Consider the following 20418-nt stretch of genomic DNA (forward strand, 5'->3'; position numbering starts at 1 on the left):
CTTTTCAACATCGTCATGTTGCCGCTAGCTTGGCACCTTGCTTCAATCCGAGATCTATATTTCCTCATGTACGCGGATGACATTACGGTGTGGTCAGTGCATCCAGACCTGTCACGACAAGCCGAGTGCCTCCAGCAAGCACTAACAGACTGCCAGAGGTGGTGCGAGTACGCGGGCCTCACTCTCTCGCCAGAGAAGACTGGTTTACTTCCCGTGGCCAACGCTTGGGGCCGCCGCCTCCTTGCTGTGTCTCCCATTTCACTGCAACTGAATGGGAACGACATCCCCACGGTTGACCGTCTTCGGGTCCTAGGACTAGAAATATCGTCATCAGGGTCAGCAGCTCAGTGGCTACGATCTGCTCGACAGAAAGCCGGACAGATGCTCCACCTCGTCCGCCGCATCTCGCAGAAGTCTGGCGGGGCCTGCTGGACGATTGCCCGTCTCCTAGTGCGCGCCGTACTACAGCCACGGCTTGTGTATCAGGCACAGTTCCAGCACATGACGCAAGCGGACTGGGCCCGGCTTGAGGCCATCAACAGGGCCGCCATGCGCACCATTACTGGCCTCCCTCGCATAACACCAATTCCACCGCTACAAGCCGAAGCCCAGCTAAACACGCTTGATGAACTGATTCATCAGCGTCGTTCCGCACGCCTGCTGAAACGTGGGCTGGTTCCAGAGGCGGCAGCTCTGGCCGCGTACATGGGCCAGCCGCCGAATACGATGCCAGCCTTTTCCGTCGCAAGGCCGCTTTGGCTCTACCATCAGGTGACGGACAACAAGCCTCTGGCAAGGCTACATGTCCGAACCTCTGGCCTTCATCAACCTCCGGATACAGCCCTACTTCATGTCAGTCACCGGGCGCCTGCTACGCGGCCACGAGTCATGCAGGCTTTTGTGGACGCCGGGGCACAGGACTCCCTCGTAACCACAGCCTTGGCTTGTCCTTCTCACCCAATCTTAAACCAGAGCTGCGCCTACGAGACCCTCCGACCTCTACCAAGCCTGTTGGCAGAACTTACTGCTATTCGGGATTGTCTCCAAGCACTTGCATCGACGGTAACTACCGGCATGAAACTGGAAATTTACACGGACTCAACGACAGCGATACGTGATTTACGTCGCGTTGCGCGTAGCACCAGCATGTCGGCACGTATTCACGCGATGCTGGACACATACCCATGCCCTGTGCGTGTTTTGTGGGTTCGCCGGGACATGCTTCCTGCCCATATAGCAGCGGATCGCGCCTGTCGCCGTATAGACCTTTCACGGCCGCTACCACTTCTTTCAGTGTCCACCCTAGAAGAACTGCTGGTGGAGAAAGAGAGCCTCCGCCGCGCCACGCGTGCTTTACTTCCACCGCGTGGAACTGACCTCCCCAGTGGGCTCGCTCGCTGGGAGGAGGTGCTGCTGCGGAGGCTTCGAGTTGGGGTGGCCTTATCCCCAGCAGTGACCCACGCTTGGCCTGCCCGCTATCATTCACCGTTTGCGAACACCTGTCCCTTTTGTACGGTCCCTGCGTCCGAGGCCGACACGAGCCACCTTCTGTGGACCTGCCCTGCCCTGCAAACATCTCGCCTGCAACACCTCCGAGGCACAGGGCTCCATCCTGGGAGACCCCCTGATCTACAGCGGTGGATCTGGGGCCCGCAGTACCGGTCTCTGCTTACGTTTCTGCGTGACACAAATGTGATGTTGTATATTTAATTGTTATGCCGCAAGGCAAACTCTCGCAAAAAAAAAAAAATGAGATTACTGCCTAGTGTGTCATCATTCCTTATTCTTCTTCTTCTTTTTCTTCTTCTCGCTGTAGTGTCTCCCACCCTCAGAGGGGGAATAGTCAAGGCTTGTGAGCGGCGATTTAGTAGGGTAAAGAAATGGCAAATATAGGAATGAAATAATTAAAAAATAATCAGACTCATGCCTTCGTAGTTGGGGAAGCGTGGCAGACAGATTGTTTCAACAAAGGAGTTTTCAGGTGGCCGAAATAAAGTTGTGAAGCAATAAGTTTCTTCTTGCGTTTATAGAGTCGAATGATTGAATCACTCCAGTGCTTAGCTCAATGGCGAGGCGTTTAAATGGGATGGTTAGGTTTTTTTTTCGCTGCTCAGAGAAGCGGAAGCATTCAAAAAAGTAATGTTCTAGCGATTTTGGTTGATTGCAACTCGTGTTGGTGCCAATCCAAACCTACTTAAATACAAGCTTAATTAAGGAACTCGGCCTCTAAGGGCTGTGGAGGATATTTCGCATTGGCAGGAACACCGGGATTAGTTGGACTTAAATAAATTTCAAGTGCTCTACAGAAGCGTCGGGTCAGCCACTAAGCAGGAAATAAGCATTGTAAGGGAGGCGAAGTTACTTATGTAAGATTTGGGCACACAGGCAATGCTGGGCCACGTAAATGGAAACGATATAAATCATCTGTACTATCATTGAGTACGATACCCGCCTATCCAGGGCCCTACGCAACACGCACAGATATTATGTGATCGGGGTGAAAATGCTGGAAAATTTTGAGCTGAATAGATTTCTCAGGTTCATCAACTGAAGTACAGAGAGACAGGCAGTTCATTATAAAAATAACCTTTGAAACGGAGGGAGGAAGTTTTGCAATTACCAGAGCAATGGCCAGAAGTTCTCCGCCATTGTGAAACCTCTTCAGTCGTGCAACGCCTGCGATTCGTTGCAGTTTAGGCCCATTTTAATCACACCTACATCATCAACAACAGCCACAGGATCATTAACCAGGGGAGAACTTGTGTGTGCGCGCTATAACAGGGGTGGTGGGCATTGTTTTTGCATTGAGATGGTACATTACCGTACCCAGTAGTAGTAATAATATTACTAATAATATAAGTAATGATACCATTACCAGTGATAGTAATAGAAGTAGTGGGAGTAGTAGTAATTAATCTGGCAAAAGGACGAAGCCGGCAACTTTAGTGGACATGTCTACGAAGACTAATTCAGACAGGAGTTCTAAACGCTTGCTTAATGCATTCGTTTACGCGAAAATGATTATCGACCCAGTCGTCAACCTACCCACTTCCGAATTACATTGCACTAAGACTAAGTGAGAATGCGCTTGGCTATTAACTCTGCCAGTCACGCTATGAGGGGCCGGGCAAGAATTTTTAAAGACGATAGTCTTTCTTGGGCTACTTCAACGCAGAAATTTTGGTTTGTCTGTCTGTCTGTATGTCTGTCTGTCTGTCTGTCTATCCGTTTGTAAAGAAATTTATTTGTCCATCGAAGCTGATACATAATATGTCTCGATGGAACTATAAGTCACGTAAAAACAATCACGTCACGTAACATGAAGCCACGCAACGTAGCAATCAGGTAACAAATACACATTACAAAAGGGAAACACACAAAACAACAATCCTGGGACTCGTTTCAGCCACCCGGCCAAAGTGAAACAAACTGCGCAATAGTCATGCACCCCCAGCCTAATCTAAACGTCTAAGTCCGGTGTCATTGTCCATACTTGTCAGCATTCCTAAACAAGAACAAGACATTACGCAAGTATAAGGCGAAAATTCAATACATAAGTGATATTTGCAGTGTTCCTTTATTAAACAATTCATCGATGCTTGGTTTTTGCGATAGCGAATGAAATACTACATCAATTGCAGAAAATCGTAGCTTATACTGCTGCCAGCGCTACTAAAGCTCCTGGCGGAATTTAAGAAATAAAACGGCAGCAGCAGCGAACGGTTCCACTAGATATGTTCCACATTCCGCTTGGAACGCACATGGAGAAGGTCAATGTGGTTCTATAAGCGTTCTAGTAGAGCGACTCAAATAGGGCCGTATGGTAGCGCTGTCATCGAGGCACCCGGCCTGGAGCAGTGGGGCGCGCGCCCTCCAGCGTGTTTACCTCGAAAGAAGCGTGCAGGAGAAGAGCAGCATGAGAGGTCAGCATGAAAGCGAAGGGAGGCAGTTACTTGGCAAATGTCGATGAAAGACTGTTGTCTTTTGTCGACATTTGCTACGAAAGGAGCAGATACACGACAATTTTTTTTTTAACTAAGCATCAATTCAATCTCGAAAATATGTAAACTAATCATGCCCAGCTATAATCAAACGGCTCACATCCAAATTCTCAGAGCTTGAGACCTGGCTTGTCAAAATGAACTAATTTGACTATGTTGTTCCTAATCACTGGGCCTGAAATTATCGTTAGAACTCGCACACTTAGTAGAGCTATTAGTCGAAAAATTAGTTGAACTGACGCGAAATAATAGTAACGCAGCTGTAATTGGCTCAATTTAAGTACAACAATGACAATGTATGTGGGAGTAAATGTTCCTTCCCAGCTCCAGGGAAGCGACGGGCTGCCACGCATTCCCGACACCATAAGGGGGAATGACTCGCATACCACATATACTGCAGAATATTAGACATTTGGCATACTACGTGTTCCGCACGTTCCGTGTGTTCGGTGCGCACCAGGACCCGACTGCGCATAGGCAATGGGGCACGACGAAGAAGGCCGTGCCTCACCGGAACGAATGGGCGTGCATGGTGGGGCGGGGGCAGCCGGCTAGCGGAAGCCACCCTGCAGGAACTAATGCGCAAGTGCCGAGTCTGGTCCCCGTACGAACGGAACATAGGGTACGTACGGAAAACACGGTATGCTAGATCAAAGACAAGAGCCGGGTGCTGCTTGCGTTTATGCACATCAGGAATTGTAAAATGCACTGCTTCCGTTACCCATCGGATCAATTATCGGTCCGCAGGGCAGTACAGCTTGTTGTGTGCGGGACTATGGGGGACCTCTGCGGCCATTAACTCTGACGGGCCTGCGCGTCCCTGTCGCTTCGGAAAGACATTGGGAGGAGAGCCAAGGCCGAACAGAGACAAGTGATTTAGACCGCCCGCTGTGTGTCCGCCCGGTAAAATAGGAACACGTGTGCGCCCCGACGGAATCGAGGGGGCACCGGGTCGCAGCTGCAGCGGAGGCCGAAGGCCGGGTTCTCGGAACCGCGCGGCCGTGGCGGTGCGCGCGACTCGAGACCTCCGCAGGAGAGAGAAACGGGAGAGTCGTCTTTGGGCAGCGGTAGAGAACGGCTGTCCACGGAACGCTCGTCCGGACGACAAAAGGCCTGGGGCCTCGTTTGTTAGGATGTAGCCAAGAATAAACGTCTATTTCATCGTCACCGGTTCGCAGTCTGGCCCACCTTGCAACAGGCTGAAAATGAATTCAGATCCGTTCGCTCACACGCAGCCATTGCTAAGACTAATGCTCTGGGTTATTAGTAGTGGCTTGCGGCAGGTACCGCAAGCCTCGCCAGTAGAGAAGCTTGTGTTAACGTTCACTGCTCTTGTTTTCCAGATGCTGGGTCCAGCATTCAATACGGAGGGCAATACTGCAGATATTAAAGTGGCATCCCTGAAATCGTTGGCGCAGTCATATTTTTGTAAAGCGATCCATGTGTTAAGCAAACACGGCACTCTGTGCACCGTTCTTTCAAATTTCACAGTTATGTGCGATGCCACCATCTGATGCTTCCAGAGGAAGAGAAAATTGGTGAGAGCTGCATTGTGAGAATGAGGGTGACATTTTGGTATTTCCCGCATGACATTCGCATTTACGAACACTTTCAATTGCCAGTTAATGTGTGCGAATATAAACGCGAACGTTGTTTGTAAAGCATCCCTATCGTTATATTGCTCACTTATATTAGACCGTTTAGTTTTATGCATCGAGTTTTACCCGCCATAGTAACACTAAAAATCTAGCCGGTTTTGTGCTGACCACCCACCGCCGTTTAACACATGCGAAGTGCACTCGATTTCTGCCAAAACGTATCATTCAATCGCAGTTACTTGGGTACTTTTACGCAGCTCGAACGTAATTAAAATATCCTATTCGCGATTTTTCAACAACAAAGTGAGTAAAATTAAAAGCCGGAAACCACAAGGCCAGTGTGACAAGTTTTCTTATGACGGATTCTCCAATGACAAGTTGTATTGTGACGAGTGGGCTCGTTCCCGCGGCCTATATTCAAATTGCGCCCTTTACAGATGTTCCACCCGTCTATCCTTAAACCTAGGCGGTTCTTCCCGGCGATTTGATATTTGGTGTTAGTTCAACACTTCCATTCCGCGCCGTGGTTCTCTCATTGTGCCCATTCATTACAAGGTTCCAGCCAGGGCTTCATTACAGCTGAGTCTCACGGTGCGGTGAAAGCGAAGATAGTGCGAAGTGAAAACGCTCACCTTTTGAAGAGATCACTGAGAGCTTATCCTTGTTGTTTTCTTGACGCACAAGCAATAAGTATTCTTTGACGCATAGCCTTTACTGGACCCCGCGGGTGGCTTCCGTGACGCAGAACAAAACATTCGAGCAAGACTGCCTTTTCTCCCCAGCTACTCCATGCATCCTTCTCGCATTCGGATCGCACTGAGTCCGCACTTGGGTACGTCAAACCCTAGTACATACAGACTCATTTCGGAGAGCGAAGCGCGTAAGGATAACTCGTCTGCCACACGCGCGCTCATCCCACTCAAGAAACACGCAAGGACATCGTGCAAGATCTCTGATCGGTACAAAAACACTAGACAACGAAGCACGACGACACGCCGCTCCCTCCAAGCCAGCATGATATTATAAGGAGCTTGCGGAAAATAATGGCATACGACGACCGCTCATATTGGCGGGCTACGCCAGCTCAATTGGAGGGTGGAGGGGGTTACAAACAAACCGGATTCTTCAGCCTTTCATTTTGTGCAATGTCCGTCGCGGCGCGACCCGGACACTGCCGGCAAAGTGACCTGCCATCTGTAAGAGCGGTATTCGAGGAGAAGGCTGTTGTTTTTTAGTTTTGTAGCGCTAAGGTGGTCACATCACTTAAAACTTTCAAAGCATCTGGAACCATCGCACAGCCGTGTGCGGATTTCAGCGTTTGCTGACTTCTCATTGATTCATCTTGGCGTTGAACAGCGCACAATGGTGACGAGTGGAGAGGTGCACGGGACGGGCGCTGACTCTAGGATGGTTCTTTATTCCAAAGAACAGACATATACACGTGCTGTCGGTTGGCGTGAAAATAAAAGTTCAACGAACAAGTGTCTAGATAAACGAACATCAGAAACTTTCGACTGGTGAAAGCCAGATGAGCTTCCCTAAAAATGTACTTTCAATGAGTCGCGGCTGTATTATCAGAAGGGCTAGTTAAATGAACCAACTTGGCATACCTCCTGGTGTGCTCGGGGGGAGTTAGCCACCACTCGCACGATCGTGCATTCAGTCAGAATGCATATACTTTTTTCCGCACAGTACACTGCTCGGTGCAAAATTTCCCAACAGTTAACTCGCCTACAACATATACTCCGGGAAACCCTACGCAACTCAGCTCTACCGCACCGTTGCCCCCATTTCTCCCCTGAGCTATAGCAAAGAGAGAGAGGGGTGGGGACGTCTAATTCTTGGCTAGGTCTAGGCAAGAGCCGCTCTGTGGGTGGGCCCAAACCCAGACGACCAGGTTGCACTAGGACTGGGCGTGCGAATGCTCGAGAGCAGACAGCCAGGAGTCGAGGGGTTGGCTAGGGAAAGAGGAAGCTGGGCGTGGCAGTGCCAGATGGCGTGGGGGTATCCTCGTAGTCCTCGCAGTGTGGGCAAGCGTGGGTGGGAAAGAGGTCTGGCTATACGTGGGTGAGGATGGATCGAGTGAGAAGGGAGTGCACTGGGATTTGTCTCCAGAATGATGATTCTACAGGGATAACGAAGGATGGGGGAAGGGTTGAAGACACCGCTGGCCACCTGTCGACGGGAGGATCGGGCCCTTCTGGTGACCCGGCGTAGACGGCTAGGGCAACACATGGAATCCCGGACGAAGGTTGTACTCATACTTTCGACCTCATTGCAATGTTTCCTCTGTCTAACTTTCTTTACACAAACGAAGGACAGTTTCATGTTGACATCCAGAAAATGACTTTCAGAAAGCTGTCAGCCTCTTGTTGGTCGGGGTACATCGTGGGTCTTCTTGTTTTCTCTGAGAACGTAGGTGAAAGCAGAGAGGACGTGCACGCGAACACAATGAACCCACACCGCAGCTCCCGTACACCAAAGAGGAAAAACAAAAAAACAGAATAGTCATTTTGTCCTAAAGAAGTGCAAGGCCAGGGAAGGTGCCAGGTTTACCTAATCGACCACATGATACAAGAAATTTGCATAAAGAACTGCACCTTCGGAGTCCGTAATAAGAATGTGCGACTTGGGCAGAATCGAACATGCACATCGAACCCCACTCATTGGGGCTCATCAAAGTGGATCCAGCAACGGCAATGCAATGCTGGGAGAAGCCGGTGTCAACATCGCCTACACCAACAAAGGATCTTTGGCTGAGTATTGACCAATAAAGTACCTTTGACTGTGTATTTGGAAGGGACAATACGACGGGGAATACGACTCGGGTAATATTAATGCAGGCTATGATGGGCTAGGCGACGAGCAATACCACTTTTCTCGTCCCGTTGCTGTTACCGATGACATGGTTATACGCACCATTGCCGGTGTCCTTCAAAGGTACCTGTCACTGTAGTCAAACATAGCTCTGTCTAAACGGGTAAAACCAGTCATAGCCCCCCGATAGTATTAGCGAAGCTGGTGGGGTATCTGAAACGAATTCTAAGTTTCTGTCAAATACGTACAGGTGACGTACCCAAACGCGAACGCACTTATAATGCTTTATTTTTACCACCAGTACACAAAGATTTTAAAGCGGAAGCACTACTGACCTAGTCGGGTGAGTTTCGCCGTCCTGGCAGTTTGACCTTGAAGTGAAGAAGCCATACCACGCGACTCACCGCCCCTACAGCAGCGCGCCACCACCGCCGTTGCACCGACCACCGCCTCGCCACCTGTGCCCACGTGACTAATCACGTGCCTCCAAAATATTTTGAAAGGGAGATGGCACCACCCTCTCTCCCGACTTGCCGTTTCTCGTTATAGACAGGACCGTGCTTTAGTTCATCCGCTGTGCGATGGAAGGAGGGAGCGAGGAAACTCGTTCTGTGCCGAAGTTATTTGAATGAACACGACGGCTTCTGCTTCTCGCATAATCAGGCCTAGCCCAGCAAACCCACAGCCACGTTTTTATCTCCTTGCCTGATGTCCCGACCAAATCGTTTAGTTGGTCGCACCGCTTTATTTACATTCGACAACCCGCATTCACATATATATGCCTGAAAATCTCGGTAGCTTTGGACCTACTGCATTCTGAAATGATGTTCATGGCTTTAGATATAACAGCGACGACCCGTAGGTGGGCCGTAACTCATATTCAAGGTTCCGGGTCATTCACTACTCGACAGTCCAGGGTTTCTTTGAAAACTAATGGCGTTGCGATTTCGCATATTTTGTTTCAAAATACGAAGTCGTAAATGCAGCAGCACGCTATCTAGAACCCGTATTGTCTCTCTTTTCACTCTACGAACAAGAAGAACGAGATTTCGGTAGACGCGTTCCCTGGCGGCGGGTTCCGTGCCAACAGACGGCAGCGGACGCCAATGACGACGCCTCTCTGAGGTCTCCGGAACTGGACGGCGACCAGCGGCGGCATGTAGTCTGGGTGCCCGGTGTAAGGAAAGAACTCGGTGCGAAACCCCTGGTACGGCGAGTACACCAAGTCGCCGATGTTCTCGCGGTCCGCTGGCGTGTCTCCGTCGCAGTGAAGGGGCAGCAGACTGGGTTTTACCAGTGTCTGCGACCCTTCCGGTAGCACCTGGGAGGCCTCTTGCTCCGTTAGCGGCTCAGGGTCCCAACCCGTCACGTTGGCGAACTGGATGAACACGCACGGACTGCCTCTCGGGTATCCGAAGTCCTGAGCCGCCGTGCACTCGGGCGCGATCGCTCTGACGTCGAAGAAGCACACCCTTCCATGCTCGGGTCGTCGGTCGCCACATACAATAATGTCTTCGCTGCCTTGAACTCGCCCAGTCTGGTAGCCCTCAACGAGTGGTTTTAGCTGATCGGTAAGATTTTCCCATCGTGGTGCCTCTTTTGGGTAAGCACCGTTGCGAAACCTGCGGTTGAAGGTGAAGTATGAAATAACATGACAGTGCCATAGCTACGAACAGCGGCCTACAAAAATCTACTCGTATACAATACAAAACCCGGTCTTTACTTATCCGCGACTGTTGTCAACTGCAAGGCGAAGTCATCTCCATTTGCATTCTAACCACTCATTGTTACCTTCTCTAACCTTTTTTATTGCGCTCCTTTGTGTAACTCTTGTTATGTTGGATATCAACCTGTGATTTTGTTCGCATCGCACGACCTACCAAATTCCTATATTGTTATCTTTTGATTGGAGCTAAACAAAATCCAACGCCATTTCCTCTCCTAACGTGTGGTGGTGGCTTTCTCACCTTTTACCCCTATAATCCGCCTTTCAAAGTATATTTCATTCAACGAAGGTTTCATATCAAGCTCTGCTTAGTCAAACCTCCCCCCTTTAAGGCCGTAACCAAGAAAAACATTCTTTTTTGGCAGAGTGAAGCCACTTCTTAGCACTTCCAGTTTGTATTCAAAAGCACTCGAGTCAAGAGATATTGTGCGCGTGGCTCACCTACTGGGCTTAGGAACAGCACGCCCAGCTTATCCAACATTATTAAATTTAGCTGATCTTCTAAGATTTCCCCTCCCATGTACAGAGCTGCGTCACCACCACGTGGTTCAATACTATTATTCTTATTAGCAACTCAGGTACGCTGGAGTTGTAACTACGGTAGGTAGGGCAGGGGCTGAGATCATTTAGCCCCAAAAGTATAGCCAGTTTGAGGTACCGTCAACGAAGTATCACTGTCGTAAAAGCACACATCTGCACAAGAGAAAGCGTACGTGCCCAGTACGTTTGTTATCATCATATCACGAGCTGTTCACGCACCCTTTTCCGGCCCCCCTTTTGTGCACCCCAGTTTATCTATAAACTAAAAACCAACCTCTTCTAATGCTGTTCTTGAAAAATTATTGTCTTGAGCTTATGTTTTTCACAATCGCACTATAAAACGATGTCATCCGTAAATCTCCAGTGCTTGAAATATTCCACACGAACTCACTTCGGTCGTTAACTCAGGCTCACGCACTCTTAAGAGAAACAGTGCCGGTTCAGTGGCGAATAGAGTAGAACGGCACGCCCTTGTTCCACCCGTGTTTCAGTATTGGAGTGCCCTCTACACAAGGGTGAGTAATACTTCATCAAGTAGAATAGCAGTACAATGATGACCCGACCCTCCTATAGGCGAGGCAGTGCGTCAGCCACGCATTGCATTGTGAAGAGCGCATTTACGAGAATAGGCGTATAATTACCTGTGCATTATTACGACCAGTGACGCTCACCGTGTTTATGCTTGAGGAACATGTCGGTTTTCTCGACTGCTGTGCTTTACACGCCAGCATAAACTACTTCTGTGTTGTCATCAACATCACAGTTGACTAAAAGGAGGAGGTGAAGTTTGGTATCGCACAAATCCAATTCAACCCGGACGATTGTCCATGCTGCCATCCGACCGTCATGCTAGTGAGTCCTGGAATGACTCCAGGAGAACTTCTTGCAGAACTTTTCGATTACGGTATAAGACCATACTGAGTACCGCAAAAAAAAACAAGAAAAGAGGACAAGGACAAGCGTTTCATGACGTTTTTGTTGTATGTTGTTTTTTTTTGCGTTACTCAGTATGTTTTTACACCTGGAATGACTGAAGGTTTAAGGGAGTTGAATGCCACAGATTTTGCGGTACCACAAAATGCCACTCACCATATCAGGTCCTGACCTGGCTGGGTCCTCGGGAAGAGGGCTAGCACAGAGGATTTGTTGGTCCTGTTACTCGGCCTTCCGTTGGCAAGCAACATGGCCTCAAGCATGACCAGCAACAGCATGATCAGCACCAGCAGAACGATCGTCCACTTAACAACGGGCTTGGAGAACCACCAGCCAAAGCCAGCAGCAACACACTCCGGCCAACAGCTGGTGTCGAGGGAACCTGTTAATGCGAAACGACACCGACCACGCAGTCGAGCCATTAGAGGAGCACGGTACATGCAAAAATTAAACGTACGTATGACTTGCTATGTGGAAACCAGATGCAATAAATAAGGTGATACCTACAGCTGTTTTCAATCTTTTACAGTGAATCTGTTAGCCTCTCGTTGGTGGGAAAATTCCGTATCGTAAACAAAAAATCCAGCCAGGACGCCCCAGTTCTCGCCCAATACGCCGCGCCCATGCGTCAGGCATATTGCGTGTGCAACATAAAGCTCAGTATTCGTGCAAAAAATGCACAAAACAATCATCGAAACCGCATGTTGGATGATAAGGGGTGCCGGGGAACAGTAGGAACCCCCCCTCTCCCATATGTTCCCGATATAGATTAGCTTTGCAGCTGCTGTCGAAAAGGGGTGTTGACTACATTCGAAAGCGAGCGCATGCGTCAGGCTCGGCAGGACCCAGAATTTGCCGTAAGTGAAGCCGAGTGCAAGCGACAGGCCCGCCGAGACGACGAGGAACATTTCGTGCTCTGCCCGTTCAGCATGTGTAATGGTTTACAACAGCTTCACTGAACATCCACTTTCGCAGGGCAGGATGGCGGCCATTTTTTTAGCCTGCTACCACCCGTCTGTTAATCCCGTTCCTAGGCGAAGGATAAACAGATTTCACAGCTTTATAGCTTTCGAGAATCTTTCTATTTTCTTTTCTTCTATCTTATGACGCGAAATACTTCGACCGCCGTACTGATAGCAGGTCAGGCGACAGCTCCTTTAAAATCAGAGCTCTCCCTCCCTCGCTCGCCTGTCAGGCAGCATGCACCAGGGTGATTCGCCTTCCACCTATGGCGGGGTGCCGAGTTAGTGCAATGAATGGGCACTTGACTCCTGCTCTGAAGATGCGCGTTCCAAACCCACACGAAATGAAATGTGTTTTAAAGCGAAGCGTTTTACCCCTACCACCCTAGGGTTCTTTCGCAACCGTGTGTCCCACGAACAATAAAATGATGTTACTGACACCGCCAAGAATCAAACCTGGAACGAGCGGAGCGCCCGAGCTCGTTGTCTTACCGATTGAGCTACGAGCACACGCGGACACGGGGAGACAGATAGACAGACAAACTAAAGGGCTGTAAAGTAAAATAAAAGCCCAACCCCTACCACATACGTATCACGGGTGACGCCAATTAAAAATGAACAAACTGGACTGAAGTCAAAAAGAGTTTTAGATGCAAAGAATCTCTTGCTCGGGCTATGTCCGTTGTCCTTCCGGCGTCCGTCCGCACTTCTCCTCCTCTCCACGCCAGCTGTGATAACGTCACTCTCTCCCCTCCTCCTCTCCACACCACCTGTGTGCACTGCTCCTCCTCTCCCCCTCTCCACGCCAGCTGTGATAACGCCACTCTCTCCTCTCCCCAACAGCTGTGCGCGCTGCTCCTCCTCTCCCCTCCTCCTCGCCACTTCAGATGAACCAGGTCCGCGCCGCTGCTCCCTTCAGTTGCTGCTTCGGTCTGCGCCGTCCGATGATCTGACAATGGACGCCAACGATTCCGGCAGTGACCCGCTGCGGTGGCTAAGTGGCTAAGGCGTTGCGCTGCTGAGCACGAGGTAGCGGGTTCGATTCCCGGCCGCGGCAGCCGCTTTTCTCATGGAGGCGAAAAGCAAAAAAAAATTACACCATCTACCCACGTGGGAACCATGGGGAGATGCAAAGCATCTCGAGTTTGCACGGCTTTGCATCTCCTCAGGGTTCCCTAGTGGGAAGATGGTGGAATTTTTTGAAGAGACAGGAAAAGAAGAAAGAAGAGATCTATCACGCGAAACCAAGCCAAGGGAGGGGAGTCAATCAGCGGTATCTTTTTAACGAATATGTGAAAGCTCAGCTATGACTCAGCATGTCGTTCTTCATAAATGTGATCTTGATATGCAAACATATATGTAGTTTAAGTGCTTCCACGATAGTAAAATCTCATGCTCAATATTGACTCCTCTTGATCTTCCGTCTTCATCCTCAGTCTTCGTTCTCTGCCGTAATCCGACCTTCATCTTCTCCTGTCCTGCTGATCCTTGTGCCCTGGTAGACCTTCTGTAAAACTCAGAAACTGATTACTTCTCCCAACCGCCCTTCCCCGTGTTTTCCCTCCCTTTACTTTATATTAGTCCTTGCTGTTACTGATGTTCCAACCTGAACTATCTTGATTGTGGCTTCACCCTGTTTCTGTTACTGATATCTCTACCAGAGTTATCTTGATTGTGGTTGCAAGTCGCTTTTTACGGAAATTTGTTGAACTTCCGCAACTTCCCACTCCTCCCCTTATACTCCCTTTATAATTTGTACATCCTAATTTAACGTACTTTTACACTATTGCTCTTATGTCGTGTTTATCGCTCATTATCAGTAATATGTGATCTCGTGCACCCCGTTTCGCGATTATATCTGCCAAGTAACCCCAGATATTTTCAAGCGAGTGCACCACTCTAACCTCTTCCTCTCTTCCTTAAACCTTACTGTACATATATATGGTTCTACCATTTTAAAATAGTGTTTTGCCATCCCCAAGCTTCCTAATTTCCTGTGCACACCTTTTGATATGGTCTTCTCTCTTTTGTTGAAAGAGCACTAAAACAGACAATTAGGTGCACAACTATTATTGTGCCCTCCTGAATGATCAGTACTGGTTGATATTCCGTTTTAATCCCTGCTCACCCTGTTTATATTTCCCGCTACTCACAGTGCACTTACCGAGCGCATCTGCGGGTTTTCCCACTGCGTTCTCGCTGATTTCCACGTTATAGCGTCACGCGAGCTCTCGCACCGCTGTGCGCTCCGCCCACGGCACGTGTAACGGCTGTGGGCGCGCGTTGCGCAATCGATAGGACTTTGTAAAAAAAAGGAAGATCACAGCAATGCATGGCATCTCAGATGTCCTGCGTCTCTGCCGCCGATCTCGTCGCCTCCGTGGGCGGCGGCAGAGACGGGGGAGAAGTGAGATCGTCTAACACAGGGTTTGAGCTTCCTTTACTTTTATTTTAAAAAAGTGTTCACTCGTGTGCTTCACCAGTACAACTCAACCAATCACCGTTCATGGATCATGCACTGATACAACCTTAGCAAAGAATATCTCTATGAAGTAATAAAGAGCGTGGTTAACTGCAATTCACTTGTCTCTCGTTTCACTATTTGTAGAGCCACGTGTGGGAATTAAAGTTACGTGGCATGGATAATCGCTGTGGGAGTCGTTTATAGCTTCGCTTGCCAACCACCTTCCCATGGTGGATCGGCGAGCATTTTTCTTAATTACTGGTTTCCTATTTACATCGATGATCATATTAGTGCCCTTCATGCGGACTCCGGAGGCCGTGACGATCACTTTTCGCCGCCCTCACATCATGTGGGGACTCGCATGGCAGAGCGCCAGCGGTCGTACTACTTCAGAAAATGTTGTTTATCTCGGTGGCCCTTTTCTTATTTTTTATCAGCTTCCTTCTCGGGTGAAATATCGTCTCCGCTCTCCGTCGCTGTTGCGAATACTCGAAGTCTGTGTAGCCACCGGTATCAGGCGGGTATTTTTGGGCCTACCACTCAAACGCCCATGATTACCGGCCGTCGCCGCTCGAAGAAAGAATCTTTCTGCTTCTCAATGAAATATATTCTGTGAGGGAATACCGAAACGACTAGAGAACGTTGCTGCGCAAGCGTCACATCAGAATTCTAAGGAAAGAACAAAGCACGGGAACATTCTTTGTAATGCGGGCGTACCACTTGTGTTTTTGTCACCCAGAAAACTGAGTCGGTTATGCAAGCTTGTAAACTCCGAAAATATGAAAGCACCCGCATGCGCCAAAGGGCTTCTGACATGCTATGTTGACTGTGTTGAAAATGTCTACGAAATCCCGTTGTTGTGCGGCCGCTCCCGCTTCGGACACACCGGTCACTGCCTAAATGACCACCTTAGGTCGGGTTCGGACTGTTGCCGCAACTGTTGCCGCAACTTTAAATAATGACGTCATTTCTCGTCTCGACTACCGAACTGCGTGACACGCCGTTTTTTTTTTTTTTTTTTTTTACGTACATAGACCATGACACGGCTTTATCTTCGGTAGCCGTACGGAACAAGCGGTCAATGTCGGGTAGTAGGCAGGTAGCATTTTTTCAACGCATTGCGCTTCCTGCGGCTGCGCTCCACTCTTGCATGTCAAATCCTCATGCGGTTGCCTGGACAGACAAAGGGTGAAACTTTGGAACATTTCAAATAGAGAAACGAGATGGGTGATCTAGCGAGCTATCAGCTTCGCTTTTTAAAAAAGAGATTGAATTTTTGCCAGAAATAGCTGAATTAGAGGCCTGTGGCGGATGGTGTGTTTTCGCTGTCGACCCATACCTTTTCTTAAAATGCGTTTTGTTTATTCGTTCCTCGTATTTTTCCAGCATATTCCGGCCGCAATGACACGTGCACAGTTGTTTGTCCGAGCCTCTGCTCGGTGGCTTCCGTTTTCATGCTTCCTCAGATCATCTGCGCTATTTTTCACATAATTAGATTGCTACTTCGGAAGAGTTGGAACAAAGTGAGATGAATGGAGCAAAAAGTAAGTTGAGGAGGGAAGCGAGTGTCAGACACCGTATATATATATATATATATATATATATATATATATATATATATATATACTTGAGAAAATGGTAGACGCACGATTAAAAACAAAAACAGTGGTTTACTGACGTTTCGACTGCGGGACCAGTCTTCATCTTGAGTATATATATATATATATATATATATATATATATATATATATATATATATATATATATATATATATATATATATATATATATATATATATATATATATATATATATATATATTGACACGAGGCACCGACAGGCGACTAACAAACTATGCGTTTATGTGGGGATTTGCCACAGGTTAAGTGAACGGGGATTGTGCGACGAGTTCCCGTGGAAGAAGAGGACAAGGTGTGGTGGTTGTGCTTCCCTCGGTGTGTACTAGCGGCACCCAGCCTCTGGTGCATTGAATTTACAAATACATCTTTCTACAGCATCCTCGCCTCGTAACATCTTGTGGTGGAGGTGCGGGAGTCTACTGAGACGACGCAGCTTCGCAGCGGTCGCCAGATTTCGTTCACCGAGCTTCGCTCGGACGACACAGTGGCTCCTGGAACCATGACACCCCCGCTTCGCAACGAGGCCCCAGCGGCTACTGCCTCTTTGACAAGCTCCCACATCATTTTGTCACACCCCCGGGACCCTCCCTTCTTCTATGGCACGGCTAACGAGGATGTGGAAGACTGGATCAAGATGTACGAGCGCGTCAGTGACCACAACCGCTGGGACCAGACTATCATGCTCGCCAACCTGTCTTTCTGCCTCAAAGGTACGGCCCAAACATGGTTTATCATGAACGAGGCATTCCTCACCAGCTGGGACGGTGCGAAAGAAGACCTCAAAGCCATTTTCGGGACGTCCGCTAGTGGGCAGCTCACAGTGGACAGCTCACATATATATATATATATATATATATATATATATATATATATATATATATATATATATATATATATATATATTGATATATATATATATATATATATATATATTATGGAAATAGTCATAAACACGTAGGTGGTACAAACTGAACATCGAGATAGCTACACAAAACATGACCTAAATGGAAATCAACGCCCGTCCGAGATGTACTGATATTTACTAAAGAAAAAGAGCAAATTTGCTCGCTCCATCCTGCTATTTAAATAGCAGGGTGGAGGGTTTACAAGACTCATGCAGCCCTGACACCTCCAAAAAAGTCGACAGGGCTTTTGTCTCTGGCGCTGCGTCGTCATGCTTCCGCCAGGAACCAAAGACGTCACTAAGTTCGACTCCACCTCCACTTCAAATTCACACATCGTTTGATACTGGTGCACGTTCACTAGTGAATCGCCGACATCAGCATAATACTTGCCTCATCCCGATTCTTTCAACCCAATGCTTAAGAGAACCAAAGGGGACCACGCTGCACATGGGCCGCGAAAAGTTGGCAAAGGCAAATAGATGGCCACGCGCGCGCGCTCACCTTTTCAAGAGATCGTGAAAAGTTGTCCTGTGTAGCTCCTGGATGCACAAACAATTAGCGCTCCTTGATGCAGGCCCTCGCTAACGCACACACCGAGCTGACTACGCCGGACGAAGGACACAAACGTCCGAGCAAGCGACGGCTCACTGCCTACCGAACTCAGCTGTTTTCGAGATCACCCCGCGTGCAATTAGTTCAAATGACCACCGACATCGGCGTGCAAATTCGTAGTCCGCACGGAGACCCAATTCAGAGATAGAGGCACGTTAAAGGCTCGCTCGTCTTCAACTCGCGAGCATCCCCGCCTTAATAAGGAAGCAAACACACCGCACAAGACTGCAAATAGATTTAATAACAAGAGACAACGAAGGCCGCGCGGCAAGCTCTCTGGCATCACGTTGAGTGGAGGGTACGGGAGGAGGAGGACGGCCCGTGATAACGCGGCAACAGCTCCGTCAGCGGAGAGAGCCACTTCAGAACGTAGACACCGAATCCCTCTTTCTTGTGGGTTATGCAAGCTTTCTTTGCTCCGTGGTGCTATGCGACGCCCGTAGCGCCTCCATACGCACACTTACCGCGAAGGGGCCTAGGGTATTTTAGTGTCGCCGTTGAACGCAGGGCTTCCCGGTCTGTAATGTGGCGCTCGTTCGGCGACATAGGCGGCGCCCTCAGCGCTTACATCCAACGAGGCCTCTCCGGCTCTACCACTGAGTTTAAAGGAGAAATCAGGGATACTGCTAACAGAGCGGTCCGTTTCTCTAATCACAAGCGGATTCCGGTTTCCCTCTGTACAAGATTATATTCGCTAATCGCGACGGTTTTCCTCAGCGTCGCATTGCGCTTACACAGCAGCGGTCACATCCTGCGTGTCAGATCTTTGAGGGCGGTAGAGACGACAACACAGCGCTGCTGCAGAGTTCACTAGTTGCTGAAGTTGTTCTTTAAAATAAATATTTGATTGAAAATTATTCAATTGAATCTTTAGTGTCCTCACAAATTCCGCTGTACGCCAATACCCCCTGCAGGAAAGCCAGCTTTTTCCGACGATGATGATGAATGATCGTGGGTGAACTGGAAGAAAAGAAACTCTTTCCGTGGCCGGAATCGAACCTGGTTTCCTCGCGTTATATATAACCTAATCATCATCAGCATCAGCAGCATTGTCTATGCCCAGTGCAGGCCAAAGGCCACTCCGATTGATCTCCAAGTACCTTGGTCCTGTGCTAACTGAGATTAATTTATCCCCGCGAACTTCTTAACCTCATCTGCCCATCTAACTTTCTGCCACCCCCTGCCACGCTTGCCTCCTCTAGGGATCCACTCTGTTACCCTTAATGACAAGCGGTTATCTTGCCTTCGCATTACATGCCCTGCCCAAGCGCATTTCGTCTTCCTAATTTCTACTAATATGTCCCTAACACTCGTTTGTTTCCTGACCTACTCCGCCCTCTTCTTGTCCCTTAATGTTGCACCTCTTATCTTCCGTTCCATTGCCGGCAGAGTCGCCCTCAATTTAAGTTGAACCCTTTTACTGAGCCTCCAAGTTGCAGTCCCGTAGGAACAATAGTTATAAACAATGCTTCAGAATCCTGCTTAGAAACAATGCTGTTCAGAAACAATTCTTATCCGGAACAATGGTTCAGAATAAGTACTAAGGGGGACACTTGTTTGTAGAAACAGCGCAAAATGGCAGGACACTAGAAATTAGACGCTACAACCTAATATGTCAACACAAAAGAATTTTGTACGCCAGACGTTAAAACACAAAAGAGAAGGAAGAGAGCCTCCGCCCAAACATTATCATAGTCATTTTTTGGTTGTAATTAAACCGAACGGTTAGTTATTTCGTTCATTGCAACATACACATAAAAAAACGTGTTTACGCACGACTCCGATGGCTGGATTTGTAAAAAAAAAACATTTATTTTTTCACAAAAGCACTCGTTCATTTTTTGGTTGTAAATAAACCGAACGGTGAGTTCTTTCGTTCATTGCAACGTACACATAAAAACACGTGTTTACGCACGGCTCCGATGACTGGATTCGTAAAAAATTTATTTTTTCAGAAAAAACACTCGTATGTACGAAAAAGAACGCAAATATAGTAGAACATCTCTGAACAACTACGTAAACGCAGAAATAAGGGTCACTGTCTCAGGTGAGGAAAAAAAGGTTATTGAAATATGGTCGCGGCAAAATTTTGGGGGGTGTTCTGGCACTTGAGCACCCTCCTGCGCCCCTGCAGCCAACATTAAGGCACCCTGCTAGCTGTGTTGCTAACACGCGTTACTTACTTGTAACATTGCTATGGTCTTGAATGTCGGGTGGCCT

The 20418-nt window shown here is 48.4% G+C and overlaps 2 protein-coding genes across 2 annotated transcripts in view; both read right to left on the reverse strand.

Annotated features, from left to right (window-relative positions):
* The window catches only part of LOC144172775 (sodium/potassium-transporting ATPase subunit beta-like), a 34497-nt gene extending 25528 nt beyond the window's left edge, over nt 1-8969 (reverse strand). The window contains exon 1 of the mRNA XM_077701378.1: nt 6232-8969. The gene's annotated coding sequence lies outside the window, so the exon portion shown is untranslated. The remainder of the gene's footprint in view (nt 1-6231) is intronic.
* A 172-nt stretch (nt 8970-9141) lies between these two features.
* On the reverse strand, nt 9142-18464 carry LOC144172776 (sodium/potassium-transporting ATPase subunit beta-like). The gene is made up of 3 exons (XM_077701379.1): nt 18088-18464; nt 11772-11997; nt 9142-10038 (listed from the first exon to the last, which is right to left on the reverse strand). Exons 2-3 carry the CDS (start codon nt 11891-11893, stop codon nt 9438-9440), a joined length of 723 nt encoding a protein of 240 aa, XP_077557505.1. The 5' UTR covers nt 11894-11997; nt 18088-18464; the 3' UTR covers nt 9142-9437.
* Between the last annotated feature and the right edge of the window lie 1954 nt (nt 18465-20418).

This window comes from Haemaphysalis longicornis, unplaced genomic scaffold, assembly GCF_048455015.1.
Source record: "Haemaphysalis longicornis isolate Haplotype H1 unplaced genomic scaffold, Haemaphysalis longicornis Haplotype H1 scaffold_26, whole genome shotgun sequence".
In the NCBI taxonomy this organism is placed as follows: Eukaryota; Metazoa; Arthropoda; class Arachnida; order Ixodida; family Ixodidae; genus Haemaphysalis; species Haemaphysalis longicornis.

Excerpts from the sequence above, each read along its gene's own strand:
- LOC144172776 (XM_077701379.1), bottom strand. The coding sequence starts at position 11,893 with ATGCTGTTGCTGGTCATGCTTGAGGCCATGTTGCTTGCCAACGGAAGG. Across the intron at positions 10,039-11,771 it reads CCAGGTCAGGACCTGATATG|GTTTCGCAACGGTGCTTACC; the intron begins GTGAGTGGCATT and ends CTTCAACCGCAG.